Source organism: Ursus arctos, unplaced genomic scaffold, assembly GCF_023065955.2.
Source record: "Ursus arctos isolate Adak ecotype North America unplaced genomic scaffold, UrsArc2.0 scaffold_13, whole genome shotgun sequence".
In the NCBI taxonomy this organism is placed as follows: Eukaryota; Metazoa; Chordata; class Mammalia; order Carnivora; family Ursidae; genus Ursus; species Ursus arctos.
The window spans coordinates 66,893,189-66,910,334 of NW_026622797.1; the positions used below are offsets into that span (position 1 = coordinate 66,893,189).

The 17,146-nt window shown below is 40.1% G+C and overlaps 1 protein-coding gene across 2 annotated transcripts in view; it reads left to right on the forward strand.

Annotated features, from left to right (window-relative positions):
• The first annotated feature begins 10,554 nt into the window (after window positions 1-10,554).
• The window catches only part of MDN1 (midasin AAA ATPase 1), a 165,461-nt gene continuing 158,869 nt past the window's right edge, over window positions 10,555-17,146 (forward strand). Inside the window, exon 1 of one of the 2 annotated variants that reach the window (XM_026511808.4) lies at window positions 10,555-10,872. In XM_026511808.4, coding sequence (XP_026367593.2) covers window positions 10,771-10,872 — 102 coding nt within the window. In that variant the 5' untranslated portion in view covers window positions 10,555-10,770. The remainder of the gene's footprint in view (window positions 10,873-17,146) is intronic. The other variant, XM_057311195.1, reaches the window with a different exon arrangement.

The following is a 17,146-nucleotide window of genomic DNA, read 5'->3' on the forward strand; positions in this document are numbered from 1 at the left end:
TCTCTTGCTCTCTTTCTGTGTCAAATAAATAAAATCTATAAAAAAAGAAAAAAGAAAAGTAGATCATTTTAATGGTAGTGGAAATGAACGGAGTGAAGTCTATTCCAGACACAGAGTGCTGTAGGAACAAACGCAAGGAAGCAGAAAACAGCGTGGTTTGTTAGGAGAATAATGTTCTACATGGTTGCATAATGAACTTCATTAATTCACAAATAGTTATTGAGTCTGTTGTGTGAGCCAGCCAGTTTTCTTGAGGGGATTCTATGGTAATACTACCTACCTCATAGGTTATTGTGAGGATTAAATGGGTTGACACATGTAAAACACCTAGAAAGGTCCCTGGCACGGGGTAAGTTACTATTATCACTAGAAATACGAAGATGAATTATATATGGTCTCTTACCCCAAGAATTCGACTCTAGTTGGGGTGGGCAGAGAGACAAATGAAGCAATTTCATTAAGTTCTACAGGGGATACCTTCTTCTAGGGAAGATCTCTCAGATATAGTAACCTTTAAGCTAAGACCTGAAAGTGGAAGAGTTAGCCAACGGAAAGGGCGGAAGTGGGGTGGGAATGAATTCTGAACAAGGGAATAGTATAATTAGAGGCTTGAAGCAAGACAAGTCCAATGAAAGTGGTTCTGGATGGGGTGCCTGGCTGGCTCAGCTGGAAGACCAAGCAACTCTTGATCTCAGGGTTACAATTCTGAACCCCATGTTGGGTGTAGAGATTATTTAAAAATAAAATGTTTGGATGCCTGGGTGGCTCAGTTGGTTAAGCAACTGCCTTCAGCTCAGGTCATGATCCCAGGGTTGTGGGATAGAATCCTGCGTGGCGCTCCCTGCCCAGCAGGGAATCTGCTTCTCCCTCTCCTTCTGCCCCCCCCAGTCATGCGCTCTCTCTCTTTCTCTCTCTCTCTCTGTCAAATAAAGAAATAAAATCTTTTAAAAATAATAATAAAATAAAAATAAAATCTTTAAGAAAAAAAAATAAGGAACGCCTGGGTAGCTCAGTCAGTTAAGCAGCCAACTTTTGGTTTTGGCTCAGGTCATGAAATTGGGGTCCTGGGATCAAGCCCTGTGTCATGCTCTGTGCTCAGTGTGGAGTCTGCTTGAGGATTCCCTCTCCCTCCTTTCCCCTCTGTCCCTCCACCTGCTTGCTCGCTCACTTGTTCACTTGCTCTCTCTCAAATAAATAAATAAATTCTTTCTTGAAAGAAAGAAAAGAATAAAGCAAGCAAGAAAGAAAAAGTGGTTCTGTAGGGCCAGTAGGAAGCGTAGTGCGTGTGAGGGAGTGTAAAGAGACGAGATAGCAGAGGGTCAGCAAAGTCCTGCCCATCGGCCAAATCTTGCTCATTGCCTGTTTTTGTGCAGCCTGGACCATGAGCTACAAATGGCTTTTACATTTTTAAATGGTTGAGAAAACAAAGGAAGGATAATATTTTTGTGACAGGTAAAAAATAAGAAATTTGAATTTCAGTCTCTATAAAGAAAGCTTTATTGAAACACAGCCACATTCATTTGTTTCTTTATTATCTGTGGCTGTTTTCACACTACAGTGGCAGAATTGAAGAGTTGCAACAAAGACCACACAGCCTGTAACACCTAAAATATTTACAATCTGGCCGTTTATTGAAAAAGTTTGCCGTTCCCTGCTCTAGGGGAAGCAGAGACTTGTTTAAACCACAGTTAAGGAGTTTGAATCTGTCCTGAAAGGCAAAGGGTAGCCAGTGAAGGATTTTTAAGCAAAGATTTATGTTATAAAAAGGTGTAGGGAAGCAAAATAACCCATGACCTTGGGGGCTTGTACCTCTGTTGAGGAATAATTGTTTGGCTTACCTGGTAGACAAAAGAGGGCCCTCGGCAGAGGAATTTGATCTTAACCAGTTAAAGAAAAGGTGGAACTTTTAAAAAATATTTATTTATTTTGAGAGAGAGAGAGAGAGCGCGAGCAAGGCAGTGTGTGAGCAGGGGGAGGGGCAGAGGGAGAGAGAGAATCTCAAGTAGACGCCCTGCTGAGCGTGGAGCCCAAGGCAGGGCTCAATCTCATGACACTGAGATCACGACCTGAGCTGAAATCAAGAGTCAGGTGCTTAACAAACTCACCCACCCAGACGTCCCAGAAAAGGTATAACTTTAAAGCTTCTTTGGTTTATTTAGAAAGCTGTATAAAAGAGCTGTCATACAGCTGTTTTATTTGAAGAGCATGGCGGCATGAAGTAGAAACTAAAGGCATAGAAAAGAGAATTGAAACTCTACAATAATGTAAAGACTACCTTGCTAAACTAGAATAACCAAGAACAATTCTTAAAGAAAAAAGTTGGAGTACTTACACTATCAGTGGACACTGAGATGGTTAATTTTACCTGCCAACTTGCCTAGGGCATGGATGCCCATATACTTGGTTACATATTATTTCTGTGTATGTCTGTGAGGGTGTTTCTGCAGGAAATGATAGACTGAATAAAGCAGGTTGCCCTCACCAGTGTGGGTATCATCCAAGTAATAGAACTGAATAGAACAACCAGGTGGAGGAAGGGAGAATTTACTCTTCCTGCCTGATTTAGATCTGGAACATTGGTTTTCTCCTGCTCTAGTACTAGTACTTACACTATTAGTGCTCCTGGGTTTCAGGTCTTTGGAATCAGACTAGAACTACAGCACCAGCTTTCCTGGGTCTCCAGCTTGCAGATGGCAGATCATGGGACTTCCTAGACTTCATAATTTCATAAGTCAATTCCAAATATATAAAATATATATACTAAGGTATTATAGGAAATATTTGCTTATACATACATATCTCCTATTGATTCTTTTTCTCTGGAGAACCCTGACTACTACAACCAGATTTCAAGACTCACTGTACAGCTACAATAATTAGGGTAATGTGGTATTACTGCAAGGATAGATAAATGCCTAATGGAACAGAATGGAGAGTCTAGGAACAAAACCACACATATAGGGTTATTTGATTTATGACAAAGCTGCCATAGAAATTCAGTGGATAAAGGATTGTCTTTTCCAGGTGGAAGGGAAAAACTCAGTCACAATACTTCTCTAGCAACAAATGAGGTGTGGCGATCAGGGGAAAGTGAAACATACCAAATGGGTGATGTCAGTCAAGACACCCCGGCACAGAACACCAGTAGTCTGACCAGGCCTCAGAGACGTGGCATATCAGTACACAAAAAAAGGGTCCCAAACATATGTGGAAGGAAAAGCATACCATGGTGAATACACAGACAAAAATAATGGATTTACGACAATTGAGTTCCTTTTGGCGGATCTAGCTTTAGACAGATGAAGGGAGTTCGGAGAAAGTCTCTCCCTGCAATTGCTATTTTTCAAGTGCCTACTGCTCAAAATAATCAATATACCAAAGCAGTATATTTTGAGGTGGAATGTCCTAGACTCCTTCACTACCAACCAGGGGAAGATATTTATATTACATATATCTGGGGATGCCTGGGTGGCTCAGTTGGTTGAACATCTGCCATCGGCTCAGGTCATGATCCCAGGGTCCTGGGATCAAGTGCTGCATCAGGCTTCTTGCTCATCAGGGAATCTGCCTCTCCCTCTGCCTGCCATTCCCCCTGCTTGTGCTCTCTCTCTCTCTGACAAGTAAATAAATACAATCTTTTAAAAAAATAATTATAATACACATATCTCACAAAGAGTCAAATCCAGAATAGAAAACAAAACACAACAACAACAACAACAAAACAAGCCACACTCACACCCACAAACCAATAACAAAAAGACAACCCAATTTTTTTTAATGGGCAAAAAAACTGTACAGAAAGCACATCCATATGACTACTAAGTAGTTGGAAACATACTAACATTCTTGCTCATCAGGGAAATGCAATGAGATACTTCCACAAATCAACCAGTGGCTAAAATTAAAAGTCTGAGAATAACGATTATCAGCAAAGGAATAGAATAACTGAAACTTTCACACTTTTCTACTGATAGTGTGAATTGTTACAACCATTTTGGAAAACTCTTTGACACTATCCACCGCAGCATGTGTTTAAAATACCCAGTCTGAAATAAATAAAATGAAATAAAATAAAATGAAATACCCAGCCTATGACTCTGCAATTCTATTCTTAATTATATACTCTTGGGTACATGTGTTTTTGTACGTCAAGAGGCACGTATCATAATATTCACAGAGGTTTTTTTCATAACGGCTGTGACTGGGAACAACCTAAATGTTCATCAATAAGCATAAAAAAAAAAAAGTACTGTTATAAGCCTGACACAGATAATACGTACTATGTGATTTAATTTACATGAAGTTCAAGACCAGGCAAAACTAATCAATGGTCCCATTGATAATGTTAAAAAAGAAACGGAGGCATATTAAAATTTTTAAGGATTATTTAAGGAAAAATCTTTATTTTTAGGCAAGAATCTATTTGAATCAGGCAGCATCATTTTCATCTAGAAAATGAAAAAGAATGCCAAGGAGCTATACAAAAGGAAAAACTTTCATAGGCAAAAGAGAGTAGGAACACAGAAGTTGTACTGGCAAGAAAATCAAATTGGTTATTGCAGTTGCTTTCTTTCAAGGATTGGCAGGGGTCTTTCAGGCAAATTACCTACCTAGTGCTAATCTCGCAATTCCTGATTGACTGGTTTAAGATTCAATTTCTGGGCAAGCCAAATTGTAATTAAGTCTCAGTTTAGTGAAGTAGGGCTTAGCATAAGTGGCTCCATTTTGGGCCTGTTATCTTGTTTTTAACCATAGCAAAGGAGGGTATTGATTAAAGCAGTTGGGCTGTGAGAAATTCATGGCTGTTAATATGTCTTGGAAATTCTCCCAGATATTTTGGAAACAGAACAGATTATAGGTGAGGCCAACTTCTGTGGGAAAGGAATGGAGTTTTCCTAGAAGAGACACAGATTGACTTGATGGAGGGGCCTTTCTCAGAGCCAGGCAGAGAGGAGGGTGATTGAGAGATAGGAGAGTAGGGCTAGCAACAAGGGTCTCCATGAAAAGCTTACTAGAGTAATAGCATTTAATGTGTAATTCATTTGAATTTTCCCTAAACCTGTAATAAAATCTATTACATCACTTTCGAGCCTGAGCTCACAACTCACCTTTTCCAGAAGTGTTTCCTGTCTTCCAGGTTGAGTTGGCAGCTTCCCTATTTGTACTTACAGCACCCTCTCCCTAAATCCCTATTAGAGCCATTTGTGACACTGTCCCTTAGATGTCTGTCTTTACCATAAGACTGAGAATCCTTTAAGGTCTGGACCCCTGTCCATCATCTTTACATTGAGTATGAGAATTAGGAACAGTTGGAACCAGAAAATCTTGAGAAAGAGAATTTTTTTTTGTCTCTTGTTGGCATTTACTGTTAAGTATGAATAACAGAAAAAGGTCTATGGTATGTATTGAGTAAGAGAACTAAAAATAAGGGGTAGTTGCTATTTACAGAAGGAACTGATAATTTAGTAAGGAATTCGTTACTTAAAATAATGATGAGAGTGACTTAGTTTCTTATAATTCTCAAAGTGCTTTGGTTCTTTTTACTGGTTTTCTATATGAAATCACAGTTGTTGGGGAAAACAATGAAAAACAAAATCTCCTCCAAACCAGAAAATCTCTCCATAAAGGGAGAGAAATAAAACAATTTATTACTGAATTAAAATTAAACCGGAATGTGATGCATATCACGGACAATCCCCTAAAGAGATTGCAAAGACAGAAAGAAATCTCACTCTTTTATATAGAGTTAAAAGATAAACTGAGGCATATTAAAAATTTTAAGAGTTTATCTGAGCACAAATCAATCTAAGTTGGGCAGTGTTAAACCAGAAGTAGTTAGGAGTGCTTTGTGAAAGGAGCAAGGAGAAAGACCTACACAGAGAAAGTACAGATGCAAAGAAAGGAAATTATTTGATTTGCTATAACTCAAAGCCGAGTTGGCTGTTTGTGATTGTCTTTAGTGTTCTGATTTCCTAACCTTCAGGCATTTACAGACTTAGATTTTGATTTGCTTAAGAAGCAAATGCCACAGCATTAAAGCCACCTCAGTTCAATGGTCTGTTTAATTAATTTAACAATAGTCAAATGGATATAATCTATTACATTGGGTAGGTTTTGCAATTTAGAGTCAGGTAACAAGTTAGGCCCATCTCCTCCCCAGAAATTGAGCAACCGGGCATTTTTTGCCCTGGATGATTTTATTGCAAAGAGATGGCTCCCAGGGCCTTGGAGAAAAATTCTTGAGTTGTAAAACTAGCAAGAGGCTTACTTTTAAAAAGTTTACATACATTTGAAGGGCAGCTAGGTGGCTCAGTTGGCTAGGCGTCTGACTCTTGATTTTGGCTCAGGTCATGATCTCAGGGTTGTGAGATCCTATGTTAGGCTCCATGCTGAGCGTGGAGTCTGCTTGAGATTCTCTCTCTCCTTCTCCCTCTGCCTCCCTCCCCCCAGCTCACATGTTCTCTCTCTCTCTCTCTCCCTTAAATAAATAAATAAATAAATAAATAAATAAATAAATAAATCTTTAAAAAATTTACATACATTTGAAAAGCAGAGAGAAAGAAATTTTGAAAGAAAGGTATGAGGTGAGGTGGGGAGAGGAGAAATTTCTTCCTTTAGTTTTCAACGGGGAATAATAAGCCTCCTAATTTATATTTGCTCTTACACAGTTTATAAGTAGAGAGTGAAATCAGATAGTGCAACAGTTTCTAAACATGTTTCTTTTATAATTTTCACAGTGATTTAATTAAGTAAGTTGCTCCTGGTTTTCTCAGACATTTAAATACCTGGAAGGATTGAACATTTGTTAAATGCCTATTGTGTATGAGAAAAGTATTTTAGTGCCGTGTAAGATACAAAGATGAATAAGGCACTTCCTGGTTTCAAGAGTATTTACTGGTTCGGGAAGATAGACACAGAATCAGAACGTCTAGAGAAAAACTGACGTCTAGGAAGGTTAAGTCACTTAACATAGGTCACATAGCTAGTTAATGGAAAAGTACAACTCATAGCTTAGGTCCTTCAATGCTGTTTCAGTGCTCTCTCAACATCATGTAACACTTCTGATATCCTAATCAGGCACAAGTAAACTTTTTTAAAAAGATTTTATTTTTCAGTGATCTCTATACCCAGTATGGAGCTCAAATTTACCACCCTGAGATCGAATCATGTGTCCACCAGCTGAGCCAGCCAGGCACCCCTGAGGCACAGATAATTTTTTGATAGCAAAACTTGAAGCTAAAGAAGATCTCCTGGGAGAAATGAGAACTCTTACCCCGACGTGTCCTGAAGTCTGAATCAATTTTTTAGTTTTTGTTTACATTTTCTATATTCATTTTTTAAAAAAACTTTAATGTTGTAGAACAAAAAAGCATAGTTTAATGAAGTATTATTAGATAAATATCATTTTAACTGCCACCCAGGTCATGAAACCAAACTTGGAAGCTTTTCTATAAGCCCACCCAATCACAGCCCCTCTCCTCCCAAAAACTATCCTGACTTTCAGAGTAAAAACTTTCTTGCATTTTGATTAGCCAAGAGTGTATTTCCAGGCACAATCATTTAGTTTTGCCTGTGTTATAAAAATTTGCTTAAGTGTCATAAGTCTCAGTCTTGGTCAGCTCAAGCTGCTGTAGCAAAATACTACAGACTGGTGGCTTAAACAACAAAATTTTATTTTTCACAGTTCTGGAGGCTGGGAGGTCTAAGATCAATGTGACAGCAAATTCAGTGTCTGGTGAAAGCTTTCTTCCTGGTTTGTGGGCAGTTGCCTTCTCACTGGATGCTCACTTGGCAGAAAGAGAGAGGAGGCTCTGGTTTGTTCTTGCAAGGGCACTAATCCCATTATTGGGGCTCTACCCTTATGAGTTTATCTAAACCTAATCACCTCCCAAAGGCCTTGCCTCCAAATACCATTACATTGGGGTTTGGGGCTTCAACATAGGAATTTTGGAGGACACAGATATTCAGTCCAAAGCATTCTCTTATAATCTACAGTTTTCCCCTCCCATACCTTCCTTTCCTTTTCTCTCTTTCTTTCTTTCTTTCTTTCTTTCTTTCTTTCTTCCTTCCTTCCTTCCTTCCTTCCTTCCTTCCTTCCTTCCTTTCTTTCTTTTCTTTTCTTTTCTTTTTTTTAGAGGTGGGGAGGGGCAAAGGGGGAGGGAGAGAGTAGAGAATTGGACACTTACCGACTGAGACACCCAGGCACCCCTTCCTTCCCAAACCTTTCTTTTCCTTTAAATTTATCTCTTGAAAAACTTGTGTTTTGATCTATAGAATCTCCTAACAGTCTGGATTTTGCTGATTACATATTCATGTTGCAGTTTAACATATTCCTCTTTTCTCTTTGTTTTCTGCACATTGGCGGCTAGATCTAGATACTTTTGACAAGACTATAGGTGGTATTACGTTCTTTTATCAGCAGCTAACCTGAAGTCTGGGTTTTTTTTGCTCTTTTGTGATGCTAACAGCCATTGATACTTACTGCCTTGGTTACTTGATTAACTGGGGGTTTGGAAAATGGATATTTTCCTCCGCCAATTCCTTTTTTAAAAAATTTTTTCACGTAATCTCTACACCCAATATGGGGCTCCAGCCTATGACCCCGACATCAAGAGTCGTATACTCTACCAACTGAGCCAGCCGGGTGCCCTAATTATCTCATTATCTTCTATTTGGTTACCAGTAGTACAATTCATATATGAAGACAAGATAAATTTTTGATATCTTCTCTTTATTTACCAACTTTCAAGACTGATTTCTTGCTCCAAAGATAATCAATTTTTAAAAATATTATTACAGGGATGCCTGGGTGGTTCAGTCTGTTAGGCATCTGCCTTTGGCTCAGATCATGATCCCAGGATCCTGGGATCTAGTCCCTCACTGGGTTTCTTGCTCAGTGGGGAGCCTGCTTCTCCCTCTGCCTGCTGCTCTCCCTGCTTGTGCACTCTCTCTCTCTGACAAATAAATAAATAAAATCTTTAAAAAAATTTAAAATTATTACATAATCATGGATTTAAACATATATAACAAATGTCAATTCATTGCAATTGTTGGCCTTATTGAAGCTCAAATTGTACCATCATTGGTCAGTGGGAGCCTCTTTAAGTTGGTACTGTAAAGGAGGAAAAGAAATTTTTTTTCCTCTACCCAGTTTGGGTTCTCTGGGTTGCGCCCAATAAAATACATTAACAAAAGACAGATTAACAAGAGAAAAACAAACATAAACTTATTAATGTGCATCATGCATACACATGGGAGCACTCAGAGACCAGTTACTCAAAGAGGTAGTTAAAATCTGAGAAAGGTCATAAGAAAGGGTATGTAGAGGAGGAAAAATAATTTTCCCTTTACCCTTCTAAGTTCTTGGGTAAGACCCTGCCATACAAGACTGATTAACAAGAAAAAAACACACATAAGTTTATTAACATGTACACTTCACATATTCATGGGAGATACCCAGGGGAAAAATTAGTAACTCCTCAAACATGGGTAATTTTTCATTCATTGTGATATGTCCTCAGGGAACCCTTCTTGGAAATTTTAAAAATATAATTTATTTGGAAATATTTTTTTTTTGCTCCATTTTCATAGTTCCCTAGTTCTGGAAGTTCTGTGCTTGAGTTTGAGTTCCCCCAAAAGCAAACATTCAAACCCTAGGGAAAAAAATCCAAATTCAAAAACATTTTTAAAAGACTGAATCACAGTTACACTTGCTATCAGAGAGCTACCCCCCTCCCTTAAAACACTTTTTAAAGTCATAATTTACACAAGGTGCACAAATGTTGTGTACAGTTGTGGGGGTTTTTTGCTTTTAAAAATTTGTCCACCAGGGGCGCCTGGGTGGCTCAGTCGTTAGGCGTCTGCCTTCGGCTCAGGGCGTGATCCCAGAGTCCTGGGATGGAGCCCCGCATCCGGCTCCCTAATCCACAGGGAAGCCTGCTTCTTCCTCTCCCACTCCCCCTGCTTGTGTTCCCTCTCTGGCTGGCTGTCTCTCTCTCTCTCTATTAAATAAAGAAAGAAAGAAATAAACAAACAAACAATAAAATCTTTACAAAAATTTATCCACCAGAATAACACCACAGAGAGGAAGATAATGAAAAATTTCCATCACCATAGGACGTTCCCTCAGGTCCCTTGACTGTCAATACTCCCTAAAGCAACCATTAGCCTGACTTTGTCATTATTTTGGCTTGTTCTTGAACTTTACGTAAATGTGAAGTTCTATTCCACTCTTTTTAACGGCTTCTGAATATTCTATAACGCATATACCACACTTAAATACTCCCTAACTGAACACTTACTTCCAATATTTGTATTATGAATACTGCAAGGGGCGTGCTTGTCATATTTCCATAGGAGGGTGGGCTTGAGAGCTCCCTCGCTTCTCCCGCCTAGCGGAATCTCCTGTCTCGCTGTACCCCCACACCCAGACTCGGAGACCAACTATCACTGTACACAGGAAACCCGGATCGCAACAGCGGTCAGATTCTATTGCCCTCCCGGAACTGGCGCGGTATTGACTCCGGCTGTTTCCGCTGCTGAGGGGGCGGGCCTGGGGCCGCCCTGCCGTCGCCGTCGCGGGCTGATGACGGAGAGCGCCGCGTGCTCCCCCACGTGTGCTGCAGTTCTCCCGGTGTCTGTGGGGCAGCTGGGGCTCCTTTCCCTGGGGCTTAGTTGCTGGCACCTCCGGTGTGGGACCTCAGAGGCTCGGGGGCTCCGCGCGCTAAGTAGGGAGCGCTAGTGGCCGCCGGGGACAGAGGGCCTGCGGTCATGGAGCACCTTTTCCTGGAGGTGGCGGCCACGCCGCTGCGTTTGCTCGCTGCCAAGAACGAGAAGAGCCGCAGCGAACTGGGCAAGTTCTTGGCCAAACAGGTAAAAGAAGGAGGGAGAGGGAAATCGCCGGGCAGACACCTGCCGCCCCTCGCGCGTGCCCTGCGGCCCTGAGACGCGCTACCTTAAGGGAAGAGAGTAGCGGCGTTCTGTCACCCTGGCCCCCTCCCCAGGGCTGGCCGGGGGCGGAGACGTCCGCGCGTGTTTGAGGAAATTGGAAGAAGCCTTCTGTGCTTATATGAGAGTCCCTTCCGTTCTCTCCACTAGCCGACCACCCTGCAGCAATCTGTGGCATACGTGGCCTTCCGAAAGAAATGTAGTTTGTTTTTCTGTAATTGAGGTTGTATCTTTGGTCTTTTGACATGTGTATTACTCTAGTGTGCCAAGTCTTAGCCACCCCTGTTAGTCTGGGTGACTGTTTTTCTTTTCTGCCTCATCCCATAGTTTTGGCCCGCTAACACGTATTGATTGCGTACCTGCTTTGCTTGAGGCACGGTGTGGTTCTATGAGAAGACAGAAATTCGTTACGGTCTCTGCCCCCGGGGAATTTAGCATCTATTTTTGGAGACACTTCATAAACACAGAAAACACCTGAAGGGCAAAGCAAGACAGCTAGTGTTAACTGTGTGGCATTAACCATAGGCGTTATTAGGTGAATTAGAGCCTTCTAGGAAATGGGTTTTTGGCCTTTTAAGAGCCTTCTCTCGACTCCCTACTGTTTGAGTTGAGGACCTTTATCATGCATTTTTTTCATGTTGCATTTTAATTTCCTATTTTATGCTTCCCTACCCCCAATATATCTGAGCTTTTTGAGAGTAGAAAATGTGTTTTTTTCCCTTCTAACTTCAGTATCTATAACTTACTTATTCAGTCATAAATGCGTTATGTACATATATATATTCCATTGCTTAGGAAGCAACCAGAGTATTTTGGGTCTGGAGCAGCAGAGAACTAACATGAGAGGCATTTCTGTTTGATGACAGATCGAAAGTGTAAAGGGGAGGGAGGAGTTAAGGATACCCTGGAGTTTCTGGCTTCTGAGACCCAGTGAAGGGAATCACTAAACAAATGGTGAGCTGTAGAAAGAGAACGTGGAGTTTTGATGGGTTGGACTAAGGAAAGAGATAATCCGTTTGTATGAGCTGAGCTTCTGATGACAGGCTCCTGAGTTATGTATTGTTGCTAGAGGTATTTTTCTATAAGTGGGCTTTAGAATTCAGAGCACAGGTTCTGAATCTGGGGATCATGGACCAGCAACAGGAGATATATGTTTCCACATCACTGTAATTGGATGTAAAATTGGTGTTTATGTTTTGGGAGTAGGGAGAGGAAATGGTTTATAGTCTTTTTTAGATAAAGTTTTAGAGACTCTGACACACATAAGTGTGAGAACAACTCGTGTGGATTCTGACATTGTATAGAGATAGTGTTGGACTTGAAAGTTACTTGAAAGTTCAGTTGAATTAAGGAGATTAGGACACCTTTGCTTCTCCCTTTTCTTTGCTTCACATTGTCTGTCAAATTCTGTCCTGAGATGTCTTTCAGGTTTGTTCCTTGAACCATTTTCAGTGATCATTTCTAGACTTTCATTCAGAAGAGTTGATTGTGTTGCCATTCTGTATTTCTCCTGTTTTGGGGGAAAAAAATTTTTTTATTAGAAAGCAAAGACTTTTGAAACGTGATTCTCATTGCAGTTGAGATCTGAAGTAAGAATTTTTTAGGATTGTGTTTCTTTTTATGTTCTTTATCTCAGCTGGTGACACCACCTTCTCTCTATCCAGTCACTTTAGAGAACTGACTGTCCTCACTCTTTTCACTCCTTTTCCTTCACATATGTCCAAGTCTTCCATGTTTTATTTACTTGGTATTGAATCTATTCCTTCCTTTTCATCTCACTACCACCACCACCATCCTATAATTCTGACTCCATCCCAGTGTGTGTGTTTTCCAACATCTCCAAGCAATTCTCAGACACAAGTTAGGTGTCCTACAATTTAACTCAATTCTGACACTGCCTATCTGGAGATAGCATCAGATCCCACATGTTAGGGGTTCAGTCTTACAAAACTGTCCCCCATCCCCCAAGTCAGGTGTCAGTCAAAAGTCCAGGTTGTCACCTGCACTTCTGACCAACTGACTGAGGGTTGGAAGTTCCTAGAGCCCCCTCCTTGGGCTTGGTTAAATTGCTAGAGTGGCTCACAGAACTCAGAGAAACATATTTACTTCCTAGATCAGTGGTTTATTATAAAAGGATATAATTCAGCAACTGCCAGATGGAAGAGATGCATAGGACAAGGTATGTGAGGAATGCAGAGCTTCCATTCCCTCTCCAGAGATGACACTTTCTCCACATATCCATGTCTTCACTGACTTGGAAGCTCTCCTGACCAAGTCTTTTTGGGTTTTTATGGAGACTTCATTACGTAGGTATGGTTTATGAAATCTTTAGCCATTGGTGTTGAATTTCAGTGTCCAACCCCTGGCCTGTGAGGTAGAGGACTGAAGGTTCCCACACTGTAATCATTTGGTTGGTTCTCTTGACAGCCAGTCCTCATCCTTGGGTCTTTCCAAAATTTACCTCCTTGGGGCACTGGCTGGCTCAGCTGGTAGAGCATGCAACTCTTGATCTGGGGGTAGTGAGTCCAAGCACCATGTTGGGCCTAGAACTTACTTTAAAAACCAAAAAACTCCCACAGAATTCACCTTCTTAACGTAACAACATAACAAAAGACACCTTTATCACTCTTCTCAGAGGAAATTCAAGGGTTTTTTATAAATCATGGGGTGTCTGGGTGGCTCAGTCCGTTAAGTGTCCTACTCTTGGTTTTGGCTCAGGTCAAGATCTCATGGGTCATGAGATCAAGCCCTGGTCCTGCTCTGTGCTCACCAGAGAATCTGCTTGAGGATTCTGTCCCTCTGCCCCTCCCCCACATGTGCACGAAGCTCTCTTTCTCTCAAATAAATAAATAAATCTTTTAAAAAATTGCTTTATAAATCACAGTGTCACACATCCTTACATCCTTGATCACTGTGTTCAGGGAGAACAGAGTGCTTAAGATACTGGAACTGAAGTTTGGCTGAAGATCAGATCTATTCTCTTAATTCCTTTTGGGGCCTTGAACAAGTTACTTTCTTGAGTCTCAGTTTCTTGATACATTACATATGGTAGCTGCTAAATAGTTGCAAGGACTCTGGAGCCAGACTTTGACATGGATTGCTGGTTCTGCTGCTAGCTTTGTGACCTTAACCCCTTTTTTACTTTTCAGTTTCCTTATCGGTAAAATGGGGATAATATTACCACTTTATGGGTTGCTGTGAGAATTAGATGCCTAGACTATAGTAAGCACTGTTTATAAAAGTGGTTAATTATTACTGCTATAAATAAGACTGTTGTAAGATCTAGGTAATGCATGTGAGGAACTTATCAAAGTGCCTGGCACAAAATAAGTAATCAGTGCATGCGAGCTATAATAATAATTTTTAAAAACCACTTTATTGAGATATAATTCACATACCTTGTACATCATCCATTTAAGTGTACAGTTCAGTGGTTTTTGCTATGTTTGCAGGTATGTACAACTGTTATCACAGTTTGTTTTAGACTGATATTTAGACATTCTTTAAAAGAATTTTTTTAAAAAATTTATTTAAGTAATCTCTACATCCAATGTGGGGCTCAAACTCATGACCCCAAGATTAAGAGTTTCATGCTCTTTCGACTGGGCCAGTGAGGCGCCCTGACATTTTCATTATGTCAAAAAGAAGCCCCCATACCTTTTAGCTATCATCCCCCCACCCCGCATCACTGTGATTTCCCAAATTCCCCCAGACAACCACTAACTTACTTTTTTTCTATATAAGTTCCCTATTCTGGTCACTTAATAAATTATCATTAATAAGTCATCTGAATCAGTCACCATTTTGTATAAAAGCTCCCCATTGTCTCCAGAATAAAAATCAAGCTTTCTAAAATGATATATGGTATATGAGGTGTTTTTTATTTATTTGAAATTTTTAAACTTAAAAATAAAATTTTCTTCCAAAAAAAAACCCGTTTATTTATTTAATCTCTACACCCAACATGGGGCTTGAACTCATGAACAAGAGTCTCGTCCTCTTCTGACTGAGCCAGCCAGGTGCCTCCTGGCTTAAAAGAAAAAAATTTTTTTTTCCCTGTCAACATTATTCTCATTTTTTGTTTCAAGTATTTTTTAATCCAGCCTAGTGGTCCTTAACTGGGGTAATTTTGCCCCAAGGGCAAATCTGGAGACATTTTTGATTATCGTAAATAGTGGTGGTGGGGTTGCTTCTAGCATATAGTGTTTAGAGGCCAGGGATGTTGCTAAATATGTTATAGTGTATGGGATAGCCTCACAAGGAATCATCCAGCTCCAAATATCAGTAGTGCAAAATTAAGAAAGAAATCCTAAATATATGTACACCTAATAACAGAAGATCAAAATATGTGAATTAGAAAGTGACAGAAGAGGAAAAATAGGCAAATTCATAAATACAACTGGAGGCTTTGACACTCTGTCCTGAGTAATTGATAGAACAAATACAGAAAATCACTAAGCATGTGGAAGACCCACTATCAACAAACCTGACGTATTTAACATTTATAAGAGTGCTGTGCCCAAGACAGTAGAATACATATTCTGCTCATCTGGAAACTTCATCAAGATAGAGCATATTCTGAGCCACTAAACAATGAACTTGAAATTCAAGTTCATCAAGATAGAGCATATTCTGAGCCACTAAACAATGAACAATGAAATTCAAAACATCGAATTATTATTATTATTTTTTAAAAGTAGACTCCATGCCCTGTGTGGAGCCCAATACAGTACTTGAACTCACAACCCCAAAATCAAGAGTCACATGCTCTGTCGACTGAGCCAGCCAGGTGCCCTCTAACATTAAATTCTTGTATTAGGAAAGAAACACTTGAAATCAGTGATTTTTTTATTTAAAAAAATTTTTTTAAAGATTTTATTTATTTATTTGACAGAGAGAGACAGCGAGAGAGGGAACACAAGCAGGGGGAGTGGGAGAGAGAGAAGAGGGTTTCCCACTGAGCAGGGAGCCCGATGCACGGCTCAATCTGAGGACCCTGGGATCATGTCCTGAGCCGAAGGCAGATGCTTAACAGCTGAGCCACCCAGGTGCCCTTAAATCAGAGATATTTTTTTAAGTTTTCACCTTAAAGAATTAGAAAAGGAAGAGCAAATTAAACCCAAAATAAGGGGAAGAAAGACAATTATAATAAAGGTAAGAGTAGGAATTAATGAAATAGAAAATGGACAAACAATAGAGCAATCCAGTGAAACCAGGAGGTGGTTCTTTGCAAAGACTGATCAAAAATAAATGGAAAAGTTCCAAACTACAAGAAAGGAAAATACCACCACTAACAGATTCTAAAAAGACTAAAAAGACAGTTGACTAATATGAGCAATTTTATGCTAATACATTAAGCAGTTTAGATCAAAGAGTGTTTGAAGAATACAAACTACCAAAGCCTACCCAAGAAAAACAAGCTAGGGGGATGCCTGGGTGGCTCAGTTGGTTAAGTGTCTGCCTTCAGCTCAGGTCATGATCCAAGTCCCACATTAGGCTCCCTGCTCAGCGGGGAGCCTGCTTCTCCCTCTACTGCTCCCCCTGCTAGTGCTCTCTCTCTCTCTTTCTGTCAAATAAATAAATAAAATCTAAAAGGAAAAAGAAAGAAAAACAAGCTAGGAGTAGACCACAAACAAGTCAGTTATAGAACAAAATTTCCTCAAGCTGATACAGAGCATCTACAAAAACATATAGCTAGCATCATAGTAAATATGTGAAAAGCCCAATTTAAAAATGGAGAAAAGATTGAACAAGCAACACAACAGATGATAAATGAATGGCTATTAAACACTTGAAAAAATTCTCAACATCTTTGGCATCAGGGAAATGCAGATAAAAGCACCAGATACCGCTCTCCTTCCTCTAGAATGGCTAAAATTAAAACAGACAATACTATGTGTTGGTGAAGTTACATGGCAGCTAGAGGTCTCGGACATTGCTGGTGGGTGTAAACCAGTACAACTACTTGTTTTTTTGTTTTTTTTTTTTTTAAAGATTTTATTTATTTATTTGACAGAGATAGAGACAGCCAGCGAGAGAGGGAACACAAGCAGGGGGAGTGGGAGAGGAAGAAGCAGGCTCATAGCGGAGGAGCCTGATGTGGGGCTCGATCCCATAACGCCAGGATCACGCCCTGAGCCGAAGGCAGACGCTTAACCGCTGCGCCACCCAGGCGCCCCACAACTACTTGTTTTAAAGT